The following is a 22386-nucleotide window of genomic DNA, read 5'->3' as shown; positions in this document are numbered from 1 at the left end:
AGCCATCATGTCTGATGACCGTCAGTTAAGATCCCACCTGAAAGCTGGTGTGGTGTGGTGGTGCACACCTATTATCCCTGCACATGAGAAGCTGAGGCAGGAGCTTTGCCATGAGTTTGTGGCCACCTTGGGCTACACAGTGAGTTTCAGGCCAACCTGGGTTATGAAGTGAGATCTTCTCTCAACAAAACAAAAGAACCCACCAGTGGTGCCTGTCTTGGGAGATACACTGGCTCCTCCTTGCTTTCTCTTCCCAATCCTTTGTCCCACCTCTTTCTTTCATATAGCACAGCTGTTCAAGTCACCGCTGGTTGGAACCTTTCTGGGGTCATATTGCTCTTAAGTTCAATATCTGATCACAGTCAAGTCACCCCAATAATCTAATCTCAGTCTACCTATAGAGAGCAACATTTCCTTAGGCCCTTGCTCCTATTGTGGCTCCTGGAAAGAACCAGCCCCTTCCCCCTTGCTTCTCATATCTCTGGTTTATTCTTTGGCCTGCCCACTCAAATAGCCTCTGCTGATCTTTTAGGTCTTGGCTTAGATCACCCTCCTTCCTTGCCCTCAAGCCAGGCCTGGCCTACTTCTCACAGCTCCTTGTGGCACCCGAAACACACAATGGGTCTCACTTGGTAGCGGTCAGGCTCTCTATCAGGTTATGGGGATAAACTTCTTTGGTTGAAGAAGGGGTTGGAGCACAGGAAGACCCCAAGGTGCTAAGGTTTGTTTTAAGCTAGGCCCCCCTGTGCTACATGACTTTACCTCACCAGAACTCTGCCTTTGGGGGGGGGTCATCTGCCTGGCCATGGTAGACATCTGTGGGGGATGAAACATGACTTTGGTGCCTGAAGGGTTTGGGTTGCAGTCCAGAATCCACGATTCACAGATCCTGTCTGGTACTCCTTACTTCTGGGTCCTGTTGTGGGTGACAGAGTGAAGCTGTCAATGTCCATTTTCAGAGACCTTCTCTGGAAGGGACAAAGACACAGACATGGACAGTATGAGCTCCTGGTAGACTGGGTTCTAATGGGCACACATGGCCTAGAGAAGGCAGAGATTTCTCAGGAGAAGTGATCCTCTGAAAACCTTGCTGGACCTTTCCATATAGCAAGGAATCAAGGCACTTCAGGAAGAAGCAGAGGCTTGTGCAAGGGTCCAGAAGTAGAAACCAGGACGGAAACATTTCAGTAGCGCACCATACCAGTCTTGCGGTGTCTGATGCTTTTAAAAAACACGAGCTCACATCAGCCTGGTCCAAGTGGAAGTCTCTGAGAAGAAACAGCAAGAAGCTGTCTTCCTGGGACTCCATCACTCTTTGCATTGGCCCCAGTCAGGAAGGTCCAGGTAGGCCTGGACCTCAGAGTTCTTCTGAAGCTTTCCTGCTCTTCTGATGTTGTTGCCACTTTTGGATTTTTCCGGGCAGTGTCTCTGTCCAGAACTGCAGCCGTTCCTTCTTTAGCTTCACCCCAGTCTGTGGTTCTACGCCAATCTCCAAGTATTGTTCTAACTGGTTTAATTGGGGCCAAGGAGGCAGGCCCTTGGCATTGGGGTTCCTAGGTAAGAGGAATGAATGAGAGCCAAGGGTTGATTCTATGCCCTGGGTAGTCACAGATATGAGTCCCAAAGCCTGGTGTGTGTAACCACCTACTCACCCTGTGTATGCAAACTGGGTCCACTGGGCCATCATGGTCAGGCTCAGCTGCTTCTCTTCCTCTGTGGCTTCCGGGAAGGCTGGTGGGAGGGACAGATTCGGATCAGGGCCAGGTGAGGCTTACGCTATGCTCGAAGGTCTCTGGTGTTGACTGGAGACCTCTGTTCCCAACAGACCACCTTGGAGAGGGACTGAATGTCTGTCTGTCCTTACCCAGGAGGGAGCTCTCATCTGTGAGGAAAGGACCTCCAAAAACAAAGGCACTCTCGGACCCATGGTCAGCCTTCACCCAGGCTGGCTTGAACTTCGCAAATGAACTGGGAGTATGCTGGAACTCGTACAAGAAAACAGGGCACCCAGCACCTACAGAGAGGACAGAATTCATGTTAGGTGCCCACAGCTGAATCAGGCCATCTGGCAGCACAAGTGTGCAATGACATCAGTGTTCATCATAAGAATGGTGCAGGCTGGAGACAGACAGCAAGCACTCCCGAGATCGCTTGGCGAATGTTGTTGCTTTTTAAAGACACAATCTCATTTAGTCTAGGCAGTCCTCAAATTTACTATGTAGCCAAAGATGACCTTGACCTCCTGATCCTACTGTCTCCACTTCCTAAGTCCTGGGATGGAAGTCACCACACCTGGACTGACTGAGCACAGCTCTGTGTGTTGTATCATTTGTTCCACACTCAGGATGATCTTTCGATCAGCACTTCTCAACTTGTGGGTGAGACCCCTCTGGGGTCACATATCAGAAGTCCTGCATATCAACTATTTACATTACAGTTCATAACAGTAGCAAAATTACAGTTATGAAGTAGCAACTAGCTAATTTTATGGTCGGGGGGTCACTACAAGATGAAGAGTTGTTTTACAGGGTCACAGCACCTTTAATCCCAGCACTTGGAAGGCAGAGGCAGGTGCATCTTTGTGAGTTTGAGGCCAGCCTGGTCTACAAAGCAAGTCCAGGATAGCCAGGGTTCTTGTTACACAGAGAAACCCTGTCTTGAAAAACCAAATCAAACCAAAACCAAAACCAAAAATCAAAACCGAAACAAAGTCACACCATTGGCTGTGGTCACACCATTAGCAGTGGTCACACCAGTAGCAGTGGTCACACTAGTAGCAGTGGTCACACCAGTAGCTTTAGATAAACAAACCTTCACTATGTTCTCACCATGCAAATGATGCAAGTAAGGCCCCAAGTGGATCTCTGCATCTTGTCTGAAGTCATAAGGTTAAGAATTTGGGGCTGTTACAGGACTGTGTCAGTTTTGGGGGGGGGGGCAAAGCAAGACTCCTCCCATGAGAAGCACTTAATTGCTCCCTAACTGAATGAATCTCAGAAAAAAAATGTTAGAAATGGGTCCTTCTGGGTGACCTTAGATAAGCCACTTCAGCTCTCTGAACCACTGTTACATCTGCAGATGCTACATCCTAAAGGGAGAAGGGCGTGGAGGTGGCAGTAGGCCATGAGATGCAAGGCATCAGAGGACTCTGTCCCTATCGGCAGCTACATCAACTGTGATGGTACAGGGACGGTGGCAAGGTCTGGCTTACCTTGGAGGTGCCTTGAGAAGTTCAAGGTAGGAATGACGAACATGATATCACCCAGCAACTCCTGGAAGGCATACCTTGTAGCTGCTGCATCTGAGGCATTACCTAGGTATTCATCTATGATGGTGGACATAACCTCATGGGGCACGTCCTGGAGTGAGAGGTCATGAGAGGTCAAGCTTAGGCCTGCTCAGGTTGCACAGCTTCGGCCGACCTCCCACAGATCCCCACATCCTGAGGTTCATGCTCAGGGGACAGCCATCCACCTCCCTGGACCCCTGGGTGCTCTAGTAATAGACAGTGTCTGGGTAGGATAAACTCAAGCGTAGAGGCAAGTGTTAGCCCTGTGGCCACTGTTTGCCTGTACCACCTTGAGCAGGTGTCCCAGCTGCTCTGAAAGCCAGTGTCTGCCTGGGACGTTGTTTGGGAACCTGTATGAGGTCCGGAAGCAGATGCTAGGTGGAAGTTAACCAGGAATAAGCAATGATGGAGGTGCCTCGCAAGTCCAGAGAGCAGGAACGAGGTTGTGGGACAGAGACGGCTCTGGCCTTTCCAGAGAGCACACATAGGTGACCTGGGTGTCTGGTCAGCTCTTCACATGCAGTGTCCAGTCTCTCTAGGAGAGCTCAGGTGAGCGGGAAGCATCATCTCCATTTGAAGTGGAGCTGTGGGCTTAGAGGGGCTGAGAGAACTGGACATGTGACCAGTGCTGGGATCTATCTGACCCTGGGTTCATCTGGCCCCATTCCTGACAATGGAATTTTAACGTTTGAGCTCTGAGATCACATTTTTTAAAAAGAAAAATCTATGCAACAGGGAAACCGACAGCTTCTGCTTCACAGAGCTGCTATGAGAACCAAAGAGCATGAGTGCCTATCTGCATGCTGATCATGACACAATCTGGGTGTGTAGGTTGTGCTCATGAAGGGTGCTCTCCATGGGGACAATGCCGCCGCCACCGCTGATTTTTCCTTTGAGAACCATACCATCTTAAACAAACTACCATTCTTGTGAGACAAAGTCTCGCGCTGTAGCCCAGGCTAGCCTAGGACTCACTATGCAGCCCTTAGGACGTCCTTGCATTTGCTGTAATCCGCTCCTCCTCCCACTCCACCCCCCAGCTTCCTGATTGCCAGGATGACAATTCAGAGTCACCATTTCTGGTCTCTTTAGTTTTAACGGGATGAAGACCCATCCCTTGGGCCAGGAGAGCTGGTGGCTGGCGAGCAGTGTAGGGAGCGGGATCAGGGTCTGCTCTACTAAGTGCCTATCAGCCCCGTCCTCCTTCCTCTTGCCTTACCAGAATGGCCAAGAAGGGCCTTGAAGTCTCCAGGAGGTCCTCCTTGCTCAAATGCTCCAACTTATCCAAGATTCCCCAGACCTGTGGGGACAGTCCAGCTCAATCATTGCCGTCTACCCCCTGGGCCTGGGCAGGAGGGCATTCCTAGGCCAGTGCCCACAGATTCATGATAGAGCTATGAGCAGTCAAATCCACAGGGGCACAAGCCATAACCAAGAAACTTCCGGTTGCCAAGAATGGAGGTGCCTAAACATAGTGCCATTGCATACAGTCGTCAGAGGCTACTAGCTGTACCAATGGAGAGGAGAACATTTATTCAATTTTTTTCTTCTTTTGTATATCTCTGTGTATATGTCTTTGTGTGCACGTGCGCACGCACATTGTATTTGTATGCACATGTATGTGTGTGTTTTGTGCACATGTGTATGTTTGTGTGCATGTGTGTGTGTGTGTGTGTGTGTGTGTGTGTGTGTGTGTAGGTCAGAAGTTGAGGTTGTTTTTCTCAATTTCTTTCCACATTATTTTGTGAGAGTCTCTTACAGAATGTGGAGTTCGTTAGTTTGGCTAGACTGGCTGAGCTGTGAGCTTCAGGAATCCTCCTGCCTTCCAGCACTGGGATTATAGGCATCTAGTGCCATACCTGGCTTTTTTATGGGTGTGTTGGGGGTGGAGCTCAGGTCCCTCATGAGTCGCCTCAGCACCTCATGGGCTTTAGTTGAAAGTATCACATGTTGCCCAGTGTTGACTCATGTAATCCCAGCACTTGGAGGCTGAGGCAGGAGGATGCCTCATGTTTGAGGATAGCTTGGGCTACATAGTGAGTTTTAGGATAGCTGGACTACAGAGTGAGACCCTGCTTTAAAACAAACAAACAAACAAACAACCCTCCCACCCCACAATAGAATTAGGTGTTGATTTTATATGTTACAGGCACTTTTTGAGATAAGAGCTCATGATGTAGCCCAGGCTTGTCTCAGACTCAAGACACTTGTACCTCTGCCATCTGAGGGGATCACAGGAGCATACGGTGCCTGGCTCAGATGATCTAGTTTGAATGGCACCTAATACCTAACTTTGAGTTCAAATGCCAGGTCTACCACTTACTGGGTTCATGAAAGTTTCTTGACCTTCTTGTGCCTCAATTTTCTTTTCTTTTTTTTAAATTTTTTTATTTAGTTTTTATTTTATATGCATTGGTGTGAGGGTGTCAGATCCCCTGGAACTGGAGTTACAGAGAGTAAACTGCCATGTGGGAATCGAACCTAGGTTCTTTGGAAGAACAGCCAATGCTATTAACCATTGAGCCATCTCTCTAGGCCTGTGTGTTAGTTTTCTAATCTGTGAAACAGAAATGGCAATGACATGCCTTCTAGGATCACTGTGGGACTAAGCTCATATATATCCAACCCTTGGCACAGAGAAGCCAATTTTTATGGTGGATTGATACTCATTGGGGGGAATATCAAGATGAAGAGTTCTCTCTCTCTCTCTCTCTCTCTCTCTCTCTCTCTCTCTCTCTCTCTCTCTCTTTCTTTTTGACAGCATTGATGCCATTTGAGCAGAGCACTGCCCTGTGAGGCTGAATGGCCCATAGTAGCAGCCGCTCAAACCACAAAGTGAAGAAGCACGATGGGACCTTTCCTCTGTTAGAGGCTTCAGCTGTTGAACACAGTTGCTGGGTTAAGGGGTAGGCTTGGGGGGGGGGCAGGGTACTTGGCTGGCTTGTGGGGGGACCCGTGTTTGCTCTTCAGCATCTTGGGAAAGAGAGAAAAGTTTCTATGAAGATGGGCAGACAAATAAAAATGGTGGGATGAAGCAAGGTGCCCGGAGTAAACATGGCCGAGCCACTCTTACGGGCTTTGTGTACCCAGACTGGGTTAGAAAGCACGTGACCTACCAAGTCCCCAGTGGCTTAGCACTGTCTGAAACCTGGGAGTCTTAGTCAGTCAGCCTCTTAGGCACCAAGGTACATCCCTCAGTTGCCTACGGCATGTTATATAAAGCAGCCACCAGCAAGACTGCAAGGTGAGTTAGCACTTCCCAGAAGACCAGTTTGCAAAAGCTGGATCCTCAACACTGGAACATTTGCTTCGGGGAGTATAAAGCTGAGAGGTTTTGACCCTCGGCTTTCTCACCAACCAAATGGGAATGACCGGAGTGCTCAGGGCATGGCCGCTGTGGTGATGACTGCATGGGCAGGGCCTTGAAGAAGAACACAGGTGTTGGAGGCCACTTACCTTGAACATAAGCCAGCCAAATTCATGATTGTTGACTCCCAGGAGGTAGGGCACAGTGGGGAACTGTTTTTCTGTTAGGAGCGTCTCCGGGCTTTGCGGGAAGAAGGAGTCATTGATGACATAGGAGATACGCACGTTTTTCTGCTGGAAAAAGCAAAGTGGAAGGCCCGTGGTCCAGACCAAGCCTGCTGATTCTGAAGAAACAGGACAGCATCCCTCTGGACCATGATCTGTCATCGTCTCCCAAGAAGTGACATACCTGCTTGATTAGTTCCTTTCCTTCCTTCCGCAGCAGGCATTGCACCAGCTCAGCCGAGGATACGGAGCTGCAGGCCATGGAGTTGGCAAAGCTCTGGGGACCGGCAGAAGAATGCTGCCTCTCAGACACAACCCCTTCACTTCCCATACACTGCCCCTTGTACTGAGCTGTGACATCACAGTCTGGGTCCAAGGCTGGCCGGAGAGACCTGCTACCAACCTAAGGGTTGTTCCCATGTCCCCTTTTGTCTGTCTGAGAACTGTGTGCTTTTCTAGTTCAGCAGCAGTTTGTGGAGCCAGTAAGGACATGCATGGGCGTTTCTAGCAGGGAGGGGAAGGGGTGCTGAGTTTGGAGCGAAGAGGCCAGAGGGATGGGCTTCCAGAGAGACAGAGGAGGTCTGCAATTTGTGGAAAGAAAATCACTTGCCTCCATGGTGAAGTGAGGGATAGGCTGCTGCTCTTGGGCAGACAAGAAGCAATATGTCCTGCTGAGGTTTCTACATTATCCCTCCAACCCACTGTTACAATGCCCTGCATGCTCCTCCATCACAGCTGGGGTCAGGGACCAGCTTAACTGACTCCACAGCACCCCATGGTTCCCCCTACCCCACCAGTGTCTCTAGAACTTGCCTAGACTCTACCTTCGCCACCTCCATTGCCCATGACCCCCAGGATTGTTCTTTTCCTTCTACCTTCTACCCCACGTGGCTTAGATTTGTTTCCCTGCCTCTTCTAGCCCTTCCCATCCAGCCCAAATTCCCAGGCGTGGTCCTGCAGGTGCACTATGCTCTACTTCTTTAGTGCAGTCACCTCCTGCTCTGTCCTCTACCCAATGACTTCCTGCTTCTATGACCCATCACTCTGTCTAACGCCCGAAGCTTCTGCATGCACAGTTTCTATTAGAAAAGTGCTTGGTGCATTTTTTATGGCTACTCCTCAAAAGGGGACAGATGTCTTAGGTAACAGAGTGGGTGGGAATGGAGTTCTCCCAAAGGACCCCCCCCCCGGGGAAAGAGGAGCTCCCTAAAAATGCCCCTAAGAAAGGAGGACCAGAGACAACCTGCCCAGGGGTGGTCTCCTTTAGAAAGCCGTGTCTACTTTCTGGACTGCCCTAGTCAATCACCTCTGAGCCTATTGATGACTCTCTACTGGTGAGTGCTGCTCCAAAGGTTAGCACAGCGTCAGGTGTGGGGGCACACTTGGTCTAAGGAAGTGACTGAAAGGCAGACCTGAGCTACAGGCCCTGGATCCATCTCCTTCATCATGTTGGTGACAACCCCACTCTGAGATATGGCTCTGTGGAAGAGCCCCGCGGACACGGGAGATAGGACCTGGGAACAGCAGAGAGGACAGATGATGTTAGAAGGCAGAGGAGCTAGGAGGTCTGGGGCCATAGAAGCCCTCTCAGACCTGACCACAATTGCCAGTTCTCCATGGTAAACTCACCAGGAACGAGACGATCATGCCACCAACCGAGTTACCGAAGATAGTGACACAGTTGGGATCACCTCCAAAGGGAGCTATGTTCCCCTGCACCCAGTGTAGGGCTGCCACCACATCTAGGAGGCCCTGGTTCCCCGGCATGTGCTTGTCACCGGTGCTAGGGTTAGGATGAGGCACAGATTAGCTCAAGATAGCTCCCAAGACATGTTTTTTTGTTTTTTGTTTTTCTCTTTTCTTGCACTCTGCGAATTTGCTTTGAATCAATCACCAGGGCACTGGGCCCTTCTCTGCTCCCCAGTCCCGGCTTGGCTGTGAGTCACCACTGGCACCTGTTTTCCCAGTATACGATGTGGGCAGATGTAGCTGCAATGGTCAGTCAGAGCTGGCTCTTAGAGGGCTGACAGAGCTTGTTGCTCTTTGTCCCCATTCCCCGCTAGGAGTCTAGTCCCAGCCCAGAGCTCAACACCCTTTGCCCATGTTCAATGTTCAGCTTTGCCTTTGATTGGATTCGTGGGGTTCTGGGACACTGTCCCTCTCTCCCTCCTCTCTCTCTCTCTCTCTCTCTCTCTGCGTATGTGTGTGTAGTGCCTGCACATATGAATTCCTGTCGAGTGCACACACATGAGAGGCTAGAGGTCAACATTAAGCGTCTTGCTTAACTGCTTTTCCTCTTGGTTTTTGAAACAGGGCCTCTAATGGACTACTCAGTGCTGAGGCGAGAGCCATGTGCAGCCACAGACAGCTTTTACGTGCATGCTGGGGACCTCAATTCAGGTCCTCAAGCTTGCATGGCAATTAAGCTTTACTGACTGAGCCAGCTCCTCAACCCATCTGCCCTCGGATTCTCACGAGAAGGCCTTCCTCAGGGCTGCAATGTCCTTTTTCAGGCTGGCTCTCACCTGAGGAAGCCAAAGATCCCAAGGCGGTACTGGACAGTGACCACTACCACATCCCCATAGGCAGCCAGGGCTGATCCATCCTGGGAGGTGGCGGCACCAACCATCAGAGAGCCCCCATGGATCCATACCATAACCTGTAGAAATGCCTATGAATTGGTGACCCCAGCTTCCGGAAATCCAGCCACTCACCTAGCAGCCCAGGGAATACTTCTGGGATGCGTAGGAAACAGGGGTGTTAAGAGGGGCAATTGGCATGATAGAGCTAGATGGGGGTCCTCTGGGCTACGTACCGGCTTTCTGGCCCCTGCTGTGATATCAGCAGGGCTATAGACGTTGAGGATCAGGCAGTCCTCAGAAACAGAGAAGATCTGAAACTTTTCGTTGAGGGTGAATCTGCTGTTGCTCATCCTCTCTCCATCCTGCAGGCACCTGCAGCCAAGGGCGATCCCAGGCCAGCCATCAGCTCCACGGACTCTGGCTTCCAGCCGTTGCCACCACCCTGCCCACTTGCCCACCTCCTGCAAAGGTACTTACATTGGGGGATTGGTGGTGGCGTCCCTCACACCTTCCCAGGGCTGTGGTGGGAGTGGGGCTGAGAAGCGAAGAGGTCCCAGTGGTGCCTGAGCGAAGGGAACGCCCAGGAAGACGTTCACCATGCGGTCTGTACCCTTCACACCCACCTGCCGGCCTCGCACGCGACCCAGCAGGGTATCCACTTCAGGCGGAATGACTTTGGGTCCTGAGATAGGGAGAGAGGGGCCATTGGGTGAGTCTATAGACTCCGTTGAGGGGGTGGATGAAAAGACAGACTTTTAGAATGAAGGAACATTTGCTTCTCCAGTGTCTGTTGTGGGGGGAGGGGGGTGGGGGGAGTTCTATTCTGAGCACCCTCCACACAGTATCATCATGGTTGAGCTCTCCCCACAAGCGGTGAGTTACCTTTGTGATTGTTATTTGTTTTTGAGACAGGTTCAGGCTCAAGTTGAGATTGCTGTGTTGTGGAGGCTGGCCTTTAACCCCGGATCCTCCTGCCTCTACCTAGTATTACAAGTGTGTGTTGGCACACATGGCTTCTCTTTCTACGGCTGTCCCTGACTTCCTCTTCCTTATCCTGTGTCACAACCTGTAGGCTGAGTCAGACCTGCTGCCCACTTGAACCTCAGGCTAACTCACATGCAAAGTAAGGTGTGAGAGTCGAGCATGTTATTTTCTGTGTCCAGATGCATTTATATCTGGAGCCTGGTTACTTTAAGGCCTCTTAGCCTGTGTCTTTTATTCTTTCTTGCCCATTTGTGAAAGCAAAAAGGGTCTCTCCCAGTTCCCCCCTGACTTGTCCTGTCATGTGGTGGCTTCCCTATATAGCCTCCCAGGGGTGATTTGTAACCCCATTTTTTTTTTCAGGGAACGATGAGTAATGTTCCTTCATTGTTTATCTTACCATGACTCATTAAAACAAGTCTTGCCTCCCTTTAAAACACAAAGGTTAAGACTGGAGATACAGCTCGGTAGTAGAGCTTGCTTGGTATGTTAAGGCTCAGGGTTCAGTCCCGAGAAAATAAACACCTGTCCCCATAGAGTTTATAGATAATACGGGCCCCTGCTCAGACAGGATACACACTGCCCGTCTTCTTCTATATTGGACCCTTTCCCAGAGAGGGCTGTTCACTCTTACTGGTTCCTGCCTCACTCGTCCCCTCTTTCTCAGGTTTTCTACTCAGCTGGAAGCCCCACTTCATATATTCAGGGAGTGTGCCTTACCAGTGACTGTGGCAGGAAATGCCAGGAGCAGACAGGTCACCCAGCCTAGGACACTGGACCCAGCTTGTACCATTGCCCTCGTATTTCTCATCATGTACTGGAAGAAGCTGTGGAAAGCCAGAGACGACTTGCCTTTATATACTAGTACCTCTTATCTTGTAAAAAGTAACTTGGTCCAGCCCACTTGGTTGGTGGCCAGCTCAGGAATTATGAAGTGCCCCGCGCTCTGGCTGCTCTCAGACTAGGACCCGCAGAGGTTTCTAGAGAGTCCTATGACATGGCACCCCCTGGTGTTCGATTCCCAGCTCTTGCCTGGCATGGTGCTGCACTCTTAGAATTGCAGTTGGCTAAATGGCATGCAGGTCGGCTAGAGCTTCCTGTATGACTCAAGGTAAACTCTGGTTTCGTTTAAGCATTAGCCTATTGGGAGGAGCGTGAAGGAACTCTGAGCCTGCAGCAAACTTCTCTCTGGGTTCACTCTTAAAACAAAACAAAACAAAACCCCACCAAGCATCTGAGACCTCTTCTTTGCTTTCTGAATGCACTCTGTCTTGGTGTCACATGCTCACCATGAAGGTGTGCTGAGGGTGAAAGTGTGACCTAAGCCTGCTTGGATCAGGATTGCAGAAGTTGCTGAGGGTGTGACCAGGATGTTGGAATCCTGAGATGAGTGTTCAGTGAGCCTTTAAGACAGAGAACTAACAGTCTCTTTATTATTATTATAGGAGGGGCCTCCTTCATGATTTCTGAGACCTGCAAGGCATCTTTCCTATTGTCCTAAACAGAATATGTATGTGTTTGTATGGATTAAAAAAAGATTTGTTTATTTTTTATTTATGTGTATGGGTGCTTTGCCTGCATGTATGTCTATGCAACAGGTATGCATAGTGTTTTTACAGGTCAGAAAAGGGGGTTGGATCCCCTGGAACTAGAGTAAAAGAGGGTTGTGAGTTACCATATGGGTGCTAGCAATCAAGCCCAGGTCCTTTGGAAAGGTACCCAGTGCTCTTAACCAATATGATTTCTCCTCAGGGTCCCACATATATATTTTGATACAAGGTCTTACAACGATCCCAGGCTGGCCTCAGACCCATGCTCTTATTCCCTTCACATCTTGAGTGTTGTACAGGCAGGCTCCTCCATGTTTGAGTAGAAAATTTAGACGTCCCCTTGCTCAAGCTCAAATAAGTGAAGTCCAGGGCCAGGAAACAAGGGTCTACAGAACTCCTTACACTGTCATTCTTTCTTGCCTCATCCTGGCCTACATCTGAAACCTATTCATGGACACCAGGCCCCCAAGTCCCCTCCCCCTCGTCCCTAGGCTCTCTCTTCTGCACCTCTGGCTTCTACAGTATCTTTCCCACCAGCTGCAAACTCAGTCACATCTAGGAAGCATGCTGTCTGGATCTGGAGATGTAGCTCAGTGGTAGAATGCTTTCTCATGAATGCATGAGGCCTCTGGGTCAATCCCTAATACCACAAACAAACACTCTGCTCCCCAAACCTGCTCCTTGCCTCATCTTCCCTCTTTACTGCAAAGCTAAGACCATCTGCTATCTCATCTCTCCCTCCCCTCCTACTCTCTCCTCGAAGTTTTCGCCCCCCCTCACCTAATTGGCAAGACAAGATGAGGTCAGGAAGGGAAGATCCTTCAGGAGTGTGGGGCAGAGCAATCCTGCCTCTGAATCTTCTTTCAAAATGCCAGAAGCCCTCCACGCTCCTGCGGGGGAGTCACTACAATTACTGTCCTTGCAGTCACAAGTTCAGTAGAGGTGTTGGGGGTGAAGATGAGGGAGCAGAAAGCTGTGACCGGAGAAGCCGGGCAGGTGAACGGGAGCAGAAGCTGAAAGTCCAGTGGTTGAATAGTTAGAATCCCACAGATGAAGAAATGGAAGTGACCTTTGGATCGGGTGAGGGGAGTTATTTGAGCAAACACACACATGTTTACTCTGGATGAGCCTTTCATTTGACAAGGAAAACAAGGGAAGCACTCCCTTGTTTTCGGGACTCATAGCTGAATAGGGTCCCCACTAAAGGTTCCCTGTTCTTCACAGTTCACAGTCTGAGGTTCTGCACAGCACATTCCTAATTAGTCAAGGCTCTCTTCCATTTGAAATGCATTGGAAACTAGCACTTCCCAAGACCACGCCCCCCCTCCCCTGCCCTGAAGTTGAAATCCAGTCCAAGGTCACTTATCTCCTTACCTGGCAAATCTTTAAAAGTTCACTTCATAGTTTCAGAAGGCTGGAAGGACATAAATAGCCCAGGCTGTGCCTAGGAGTCTGAATTCCTTGAGGAAGTGATGTGGGGCTTCATCTCAAACAGTTTGTAACACCTACTACAAACTAGTCATGGCCTCTGCATCCTAGCTCTGCAGGTGGAGAGCCCAGCGCCGTCCCGGTCTCTTCTCAGTGACTTTGCAGGCATATTTCATGGTCACCCTGATCACAGTGATTACTGCTTCTCCTTGACCATTCAGCAAAGCCGGTTGTCAAGTTACTGTCTTTTCTTTAACATGCTCTGGTCCAAACCAAGGTTCCAGCCCTGCTGTCTGATTCCATCTCTGCTCTTAAGTCCCCAACCTAATGAACACCTGGGCTGTGGGAACTGAGGGCTTCCAGCCCTTCCAGCTCAGGCCCAAGGAACTTCTCTCTCTCTCTCTCTCTCTCTCTCTCTCTCTCTCTCTCTCTCTCTCTCTCTCTTTCTTTCTGAGACAGGGTTTCTCTGTGTAGTCTTGGTTGTCCTGAACTTGCTTTGTAGACCAGGCTGGCCTTGAACTCACAGAGACCCACTTGCTTCTGCCTCTCTGGGTGCTGGTGGTATTAAAGGTGAGCGCCCTGCTGGAACTAGTTTCTTCCTGCTAACTGAAGAGTCTAGCACTTCTTCCCAATCCTGAGCTACCATGTGCCACAGTGGTGGGAAGGTCCTCGTGCTCTGTCACATGCTGTACCATCATTCAGAGGTCCTGTATTGCCAATGGCTGAGGCCAAAGTAAACACAGAGGATAAAAAAGGCATTTCAGAGCCATTTCTGTGTTGTGTGTGTGTGTGTGTGTGTGTGTGTGTGTGTGTGTGTTATAGAGAAGGAGATTTGGGAGACATCTGCAATGAGACACCACCACATGCCCATCCATTATAATCAGATTTAGAACCATTAGATCACAAGGCATCGTGATACACACTTGGAAAACAGTGAGGTGGTTGCCAGGGAGCAGAGTCCAGGGCAATGATTAACATAAAGGGGCAGGGAAACTTTCTGGAGAGAAAGAAACAGGCCACTTACCGGGTGGGTAGTTACATGCCTCAATTATGCAAATTAAACTTTTAAAGTGGATAAATTCAAATCTGTGTAAGTAGTCTACAACAAAATCTTTACAAAATAAAGAAACAGTATAAAAAGTGTTTTGTGAGCTTTCCTTTTTGGTCAAGTGTCCTGTGTATCAGCAGACATGAAGCCTAAACAGGTTTGCAGCAAGCTCTGCAGCAGACCAAAGGACGGGCTCTTGGCGCCTGAGCCCAGGCTGAGTGCTATCCTTGCCTGCCCCCTGGTGTTCAGGGTGAGCAACGCAGGTATCTCATGTTCAACCCAAAGATCATGTGCCCAGTGCCCAGCTCATGTGCAGTGTACCAAAGAAGGGAAACTTCACTAACCTAAGAAAACCAAGAAGGCAAGCTGGCCAGAGGGAGGTGGATGGGAAGGTCACAGAGTCTATAGAACGAAGGCTACAACTTCTATATGGCAGAAAATGCTTTAGGGGAACCAAGAGGCAAAATGAGCATAATTTGTTATTTTTATACAATGAGAAGAAATACAAGACAAGGTTATTGAGGAGTACTTGCCTTATCCCGGTGGCGGGGTGGAGAAGAAGGAAGTTTAAGCTCAAGGAAGAAGAAAATTACTCACAAAAACGCTAGGGGACAGTGGGGGATGCTTCAGGTCTGGAGGTTGCAGGGACTGTGAAAGGCAGGAAGCCATCTTTCTGCTCCTAGGGGCTCCCAGGGAGACAAGGCCACAACTCTGCTCCTGGATTCCAACCATGCAATTCTGTATCCAAGAAGACTCTCAAGGACAGCTTCCTTGACAGTGCGCAGTGACCGTGCGAGTGTGACGTGTTTTCTACGGACCAAGGGCCTCAAGAGCAGTGTCGGAGCATTTGGACACTCCGGGCTCACTAGGCTTGCATTCAGAGCTACATCCCTAAGCAACACAGACCACTGTAATTATGTGTGATTGCTTTCAGCTGCCACTAATTAACTCCTGGGTCTTTTAGGGACAGGATCTTGGTCCAGAACTAAAACCTGAGGGCCATCAGGCCATGGCGCATTGCAGCCTGGATATCCAGTTACTGCTCCCCTTGGCCACAGTCAGGCCAGTGAGGCAGGCCCTCAATACTGCGGTTTATGGGACACACCCTTCCATCAGGGCAGGGCTGAGGATCTTTCAGATCTCCGCTGAGCTTGGATCATATCGCTCAATTTGGGTCAGGGCAGTGAACTAAGAAAACTGAGGGCATTGTGGGGGACTTGGTGGCAAGTTTCCTGATATAGGAATGAATTTAAGAACAACTTATGGTGGTGGCGTCAGGTGAGTGGGAGGTGGAACTCATAGAAGTAGATGGGGCATGGGAACCTGGGGCTGAGGACGTGCTGTGACATAGTGACCCTTATCCGGAGCTGTCCTGCCTCAACTGTGGTAACAGGATAGTTGGACCAATAGCTGGTTGGGATTGAGGTTATGTGTAGGTGAGCCCCAGACTTGAGCAGTGGCTGTGCCTATGGTCTTGGCCTTCCTAGCTGAATGGTTTGGGAGTGTCAGTCACCGAGTATCACTCACTAGCCTCAACTCATCAACTGCACTACGAGGGTGCTTACTCTCTGTTGCTTAGACAAGTCTCAGGGATTTACTGAGAAGAAAACCACGAGGTGCCTCACACCAGGGACCCAGTAAAGACTTGGGTAGGACGCCACAGCTCTCACTTGGGACCCACAACTCTGAGCATTGCCCTAGGCATCAGGACTCGCTTCCAGATATAGTCATGCTGAAAATGTACTGTTTGGAGTACAAGGGTCCCAAAGAGGAAGTCTCCATCATCTGCAGGAACTGGGCTTGGAGGATCTTTGGTCTCCCCCCCCCCCCCCCCCCCCCCGACCCATGTACCTTAATTCTGGCTATGCTTAGAGTAACATCAACAGGTTACCAAACTCAGGAGGCAACATCTGAATGGGATCAAAGAGCGGCTGATTAGACAGGGTGGGAAAGCCTCGGCGTAGGAGCAGATAAGGAGGGAAGAGCCAAGTTCTGGGGTGACCTCACATATAGGTTAAGTTCATTGAGGTGTATTGGTAGGACGTCTAGTGGTGATTTCCTTATAATTCACAGGAGCCCCAGCATCACTTGTTATATATTCTATAGGATAACCCTCAGGGTTGCTCTGTCTCTTTGCTTCTGGCTGTCAGCGGTGTCCATGTTATAGGTGGCAAGTGGAAGAGTTTCAAATTGGGCTCCCAAAGCCTTCCAACCTATCAGGGCTTCCAAGTCACCAGAGGTAGAGACAGCCTTCATTTTTTGGGGGGACATACTTTATTTCTAATTGTGTGTATGTGTTTGTGTCTGTGGGCGGGTGTGTCTAGGGGAGCAGAGGTGCCCTCAGAGACTAGAGGTGTCAGATCCTCTTGGAGCTGGAACCACAAGCTGCCTGATGTGAGTTCTGGTAACTGAACCTTTACTTTACTGCACAGCCATGGCTCTTGTCTCTAGACCTCACTGTTGACATCAATGATGATGGTGACAGGCTGAAAACCAAGAGAGGCTACCAGCCTTTGTGGGTGTCTGGACGAAGAGACTTTATCTGCAATACCATCTATGACCTCGAAGGTCAAACATCAATGGCATGCCCTGGAATATCTCTGAAGTCCTGTGAGTGCCTTAACACTCATTCCTGGCTTGGCCTTAAGTCCCACCCTGAAGGGTCCCATGCCTGGTTCCATATGCCCAGGCTATCAGCTTACACCCAAGACTACCAGACAGCATGGCTTGGAGATGAGGTACTTGGGCCTGAGGAGTTGAAGGCCATGTGGGCCCTCTGCTCCATATACTATTGCCATACCTCTTCCACACCCATCACCGCCGGGCCCGCCTGTGTTGATGCCCAGTGTTTCCTCTTCGCTCCTGACCTACAAGCACTTTACCGGGGCCTTTGAATCTACCTGCCCACACACAGACAAGATGGCTATTATCTGTAAAGGACTAGATGAGGACATAAGGGTTTTGCCAATACCTCAGCTGAGCGCAGGTGCTCTCCCTCAGACCCTATGGTCGATGTGGGCTGTAACACGTATGAAATCATTCTCGCATCCCCCGAGGCTGGGAAGTGATAGAGGGACCATCCCACCTATTCACACGGTTCTGAACACAGAGGATGTCCCTGGTGCCACTTTGCTGGTTAGAGAAGACGTTCAGCCTCTGTAAGGCAGAGAGATATGCACCACGACCCTTGGGGTTCTCAGCAATTTCCACACACACAAAAGGCAGTTCCCAGAGCACCTTGTCATCTCCATAAGATGCAATGAGAGCCAAAGGCTCAGAGGCCAGGGGTTGGTGGTAGAAGGCACTAAAAACCTCAGAGGAACTGGAGACCAGAATGGGCCACCCCAGTTTCCATGATAGCATCTGGGTATTTGGTGACTTCAAATTCAGTCTTCTGGCTCATATCCAGATTCTCAGGAAACATTCTTCTTCAACAGAATCTCCAGCTGATCCTCGCCAATGGCACCCGGCCTCTTTGGTTGGCCGAGTGACTTTGGAGGATGGCTTACCAAGGATTCACCAAGCTTCTCTCCTCAGGGACTTGTAGTTTATACCACTGGGCTCGTACAGGTTCACAGAACCAATCAGAACCCCACCTAGAGACTCCTTCCCTGGTGACAGAAAACTCTCAGCATAGTCTGAATTAAGGTACAGATGCATCTCTGCTCCTCTCTTCCACATCTCTCAAACCCCATTTCTCAAATCCCGAGCCAGGAGTTGAGGAAAATAATTTCAGCCTGTGCACCTCAGAGAGCACTTAGTGGAATGCACACAAGAATTCTCACTTCCTATGCAGAGAGGAAACGAGTGGTAGGACTAGGATGAAGGAATCACTGTAGCCTGGCCTAGGGCTCACAAGCACCTACCCAACCTAGGGCCCAAAGCCCCCTGGAAGGTAGGAGAGCCTACATGGATGAGTGAGAAGACCCATCCCTCACATCACTCCATGGTCCAGGGGCTTCAGGGGTGCAAAGTGCAGTGGTCCTATGGGTGACGCGATGAAGGGTATTTTCAGGAAGGTGTAGAATCCCATGTTGGTCTTCTTTATATGGACAAGGCCCCCTCTCACCTGATGGGGTTGGCTGAGTCCTGGGCTGTGGACGGCGTGACGATGTCAGGGCTGATAATGTGACCTGCCTCCTTGTCACCCACAACTCAGCCTTCCGGGGAGCCTGTTCTGCAGTCACTGGCTTCACAACATTTCCCCCCTTTCACATGTGTACTACCCTAGCCATTGGGGTTTTAAAAATTCTACTTCTATGATGAATTCAGAATTCCTATATGCATGCAAACAAGGAGTAGCCTGGTGTGTGTGTGTGTGTGTGTGTGTGTGTGTGTGTGTGTGTGTGTACGGCTGATGTTAGTGATTGTGCTTCAGGGGAAAAGGAACTGAGGTGGTAAATTTTGTAGCTATATGAAAAACTACTGCGGGTACTCTGGGTATTGAGCATGGCCCAAGGGACTTCAATGAGCCATTTGAAGGAGCCATCTATGCACGGGACAGAAGAAAGTGTGACCTGTTACCCATATTCTTTATGATAAGTCAATTATAGTTAATGTTCCAATTATTGGGTTCAATGTCCCTACGCTGTATCTATTCTGACTATGTACTTTTTTCTTCTTGCTGTTATTCTCTAAACAATATAGCCCAATGACTATTTACACAACATTCACACTGCACAGGACATTCATTATAGGTTTGATTACCTTCATTCATTTAAATAAAATAATTCGTGTGCACGAATGCTTTGCCTGCATCTATGTATGTGCACCACATGCATGCAGTGCCTGCAAAGGCCAGAAAAATTATAGTAGCAATGAAAATAATTTTATGGTTGGCGGGGGGATCACCACAACATGAGGAACTGTATTAAAGGGTCACAGCATTGGGTAGGTTGAGAACCAGTGCTCTACAATGTGCTCAGCAATGAGAGGTGTGCTGGCTAGTTTTATGTCAATTTTGATACAGGCTGGGAGTCATCTGAGAAGAGGGAACCTCAGTTGAGAAAATGCTACCATAAGATCAGACTGTAGGGCATCTTCTTAATTAGTGATAGCTGTGGTAGGGCCCAGCCCAGTGTGGGTGGTGCCATCCCCAGGCTGAGGGTTTTAGGTGCTATAAGACAGCAGACTGAGTGATCTATGGAGAGCAAACTGGCAAGCTGTACTCCCTTCCCCCTGCGCCCCTCCCCCCACCTTGCCCCAGCCTCTGCATCAACTCCTGCCTCAAGGATCCTGGTCTGCCCTGCCTGCCTTGGATGATGAACTGTGATGTGGAAGAGTTTGCTACATAAAACCTTTCTCTCCAAGTTACTTTCCACCGTGGAGTTTCATCATGGCAATAATAACCCCAATTAAGACAGCAGGAAAGACAGGAGCTACATAGGAGTGGCCAAGAGAGATGAGGTGAATGTGGCCTTGTGCTGGGTGGGTCAGATTGCGATAAGGAGGTAATAAGCAATCAGTTCTCACACTAGAAGCTCTTGGGGTGAGAAGATAAGGCACCAAGGACACATCCAGGCATGGTGCCTGCATGCACTGAGCCTCTGATACTGGTCTAGAGGTTTCCTGCCAGACACAGCACACTACCTTTTCTCTAAAGGCTAAGATGTGTCTTTGTTGCAGTAGCATTCTTGGGGTAAAGAGAGCCCAGTGACCATGCAGACCCCCTGTGAGACATGGTGCAGGGGCCTTTGTATTCCCAGGTCTAATAATCTCGCATGGGTTCCCATTGGGAAGTCAAAGGTACTTCTCTGGCCAAGAGAAAGTCACAGACATAGAAAAATCATAGCGTGAAGTTATTCTTATTGTAATATTGACATCCTGTGACAGTTCCAGCCACAAACATGGGAGAGACACGTTCCAAGTCCCACATCAGCTGCCATGTCCCCAGTCTGAGGATCCAAGATTGCTGTCTCCCCATTGTCTTACTTAATCTTAAGTGCTCTAATTCACCCCTAGTCTTCTGCTGCTTCAGGGGCCCATCTTTGGAGCGTTAGACACATTGAGAACAAGGTTTCTATGATGTAGCCTCCCCCAGCATCGGTGTCTCTGATGCTTTCTCTCCTGCAGGCTCAGAAGCTCTGTAATTTGGTCCTTTTTGGTGCCTGGAGCCTTGCCATGGGCCCCAAGAAGGAAAAGCAGAGGCCCACAGGCTTTGGTACTTAATCATTCATGAATTCGGCCCAGCCCCATACCCACCTCATGGGCCTATTTTTCTTTTGCTGTGGGTCTCTGCTATGAGGCTATCCTGTGCCACAGTGATACGCAATCAACTATCAGGGCCTCACCCAGGTAAGATATTGGACCTGAGATCTTGGGTACAGTGCTCATTGGGACTGAGGAAGGTAGATGTCGCAAGAGACTGCACTTATTGCAAAGGATTCACCAGAAGCCTATGACCATCAGGCAGGGTTATCACCCCTTTCTCCTCTCTCTGCCTTCACTAACCTTCTTCAAAGACGCTGTGTGGCTTCTTCAACCTCTTGGAGCTATAGCAAGAACACAGAAGACAGAAGAAGGGGACCCATCTCTCACGGTGACACTGGGCAGGTGTAACCACTGTTAAAAATCTGGTAACATCATTGTTACTGTAATGTAATGGTAAGTTCTTTAAATCTATAATGTAAGCATTCCTACTGGTTTCATTTTCCCACAAATAAGTAAAAGATAATGGGGATAGGAGACTTGGCTCATTAATTAGCAAGTGATGGGTTCTCTCTTCCTGTTTTGGAAGCCTCAGGTGAAAGGGCTCTCAGTCTAAGAACCAGGTGGACTACTCTGATGCCAGCACAACCTTCCAGGGATGCCTTGAGACAACCATGCAACATCATGATCGGCTGCCCTGGCTCCAGAAAGCACGGCCTCAGCCAGGGCTGTTTGAAACCAGTTTGTACCAGATGTTTGCTGTCACAAGACTTGACAGAGTCTAGCTGATCTTGCAACCATTTCCACCTTGGAGCACTTCTCCTGGTGATCTAGGATAGTGGTTTTCAGCCTGTGGGTTGTGACCCCTTTGGGTGTTGAAGGACCCTTTCATAAAGGTCACTTAAGACCATTGGAAAACACAGATATTTACGTTACAATTCGAAACAGTAGGCTAGTTTTAGATGTGCACGTATGTGGGTGGAGAGATGGGCGAGAAAGAGAAGTGGAGTGGTTTGAACACTACAAAGAGAGGCAGGACTGAAGAGTTGAAAGTTCAAAGGAATAGCCCGATGTGAGCAGTGGGTTCATGTCCTTTGATACGGCAGCAGAAGATGGGCTAACACAGGGCTCTTGTAAATGAGGCCTGTGAGAGCTTGGATGCTGGTTTGTGGTAGGAAGGTCATGGAGAGAAAGTGCCACCTACAAGCCAGACAGAAAGCCCTCACCAGATGCCAGATCAGAAGACCAGGGAGTTTATCTTCTAAAACAGATAGCAGTAAACTTCTGTATCTGTGATACTTTTGTTATGGTTACTTGATTGAACCAAGACCCTGGGGATTCTAGTGCCCAACTGCTACCCTGGCTCCTCTGTATAGAATACAAGAACATCCAGGAGCACTTGCTGAGAAACAGAAAGGTGTGTCAGTTACCCAGTTGGGTGAAATTCTTCTCAGTGAACATAACAATGAATGGAGGGCCTGGGAAACCAGGGGAGAAAGATGATAAGGTAGGCAGAGGTGGCATGAGGAAGTGAAGAAGAAAAGACCTATGCTCTGTGGCCCTGTGAAGGGTACAGAATGACCACTGGGTGGTGCTCACTCATTACACCTGCCTGGGAGACTTGCTGTATGTACAATAAAAGTAGACTTCTGGTAGGCTCGGCAGCGACCATCATGCTTTGGGTTCTTTATAAATGTTGTCTGAACGGATGAATGAAAGTGGATGAATGGCTGTGTGAGCGTTGGATAAATCCATGTCTTCAAAGGATACGTAAGCAGGCAGGGACGATCCCACCTGCACTTAGGACAAGTCTGTCCCCAGCACAGGGCA

General features: G+C 49.4%; 1 protein-coding gene across 1 annotated transcript; it reads right to left on the bottom strand.

Moving 5' to 3' along the window:
- Positions 1-1092: 1092 nt before the first annotated feature.
- On the bottom strand, positions 1093-11318 carry Ces3 (carboxylesterase 3). Its single transcript, XM_051168974.1, has 13 exons — positions 11104-11318; positions 9880-10084; positions 9636-9774; positions 9346-9479; positions 8450-8603; positions 8233-8334; positions 7005-7097; positions 6746-6886; positions 4509-4589; positions 3212-3359; positions 1865-2014; positions 1653-1731; positions 1093-1553 (listed from the first exon to the last, which is right to left on the bottom strand). Exons 1-13 carry the CDS (start codon positions 11195-11197, stop codon positions 1358-1360), a joined length of 1716 nt encoding a protein of 571 aa, XP_051024931.1. The 5' UTR covers positions 11198-11318; the 3' UTR covers positions 1093-1357.
- Positions 11319-22386: the final 11068 nt, after the last annotated feature.

This window comes from Acomys russatus, chromosome 26, assembly GCF_903995435.1.
Source record: "Acomys russatus chromosome 26, mAcoRus1.1, whole genome shotgun sequence".
Taxonomy (NCBI): Eukaryota; Metazoa; Chordata; class Mammalia; order Rodentia; family Muridae; genus Acomys; species Acomys russatus.
The sequence above is the reverse complement of the archived record's forward strand: the minus strand, read 5'-3'. Positions and strand labels throughout refer to the sequence as shown.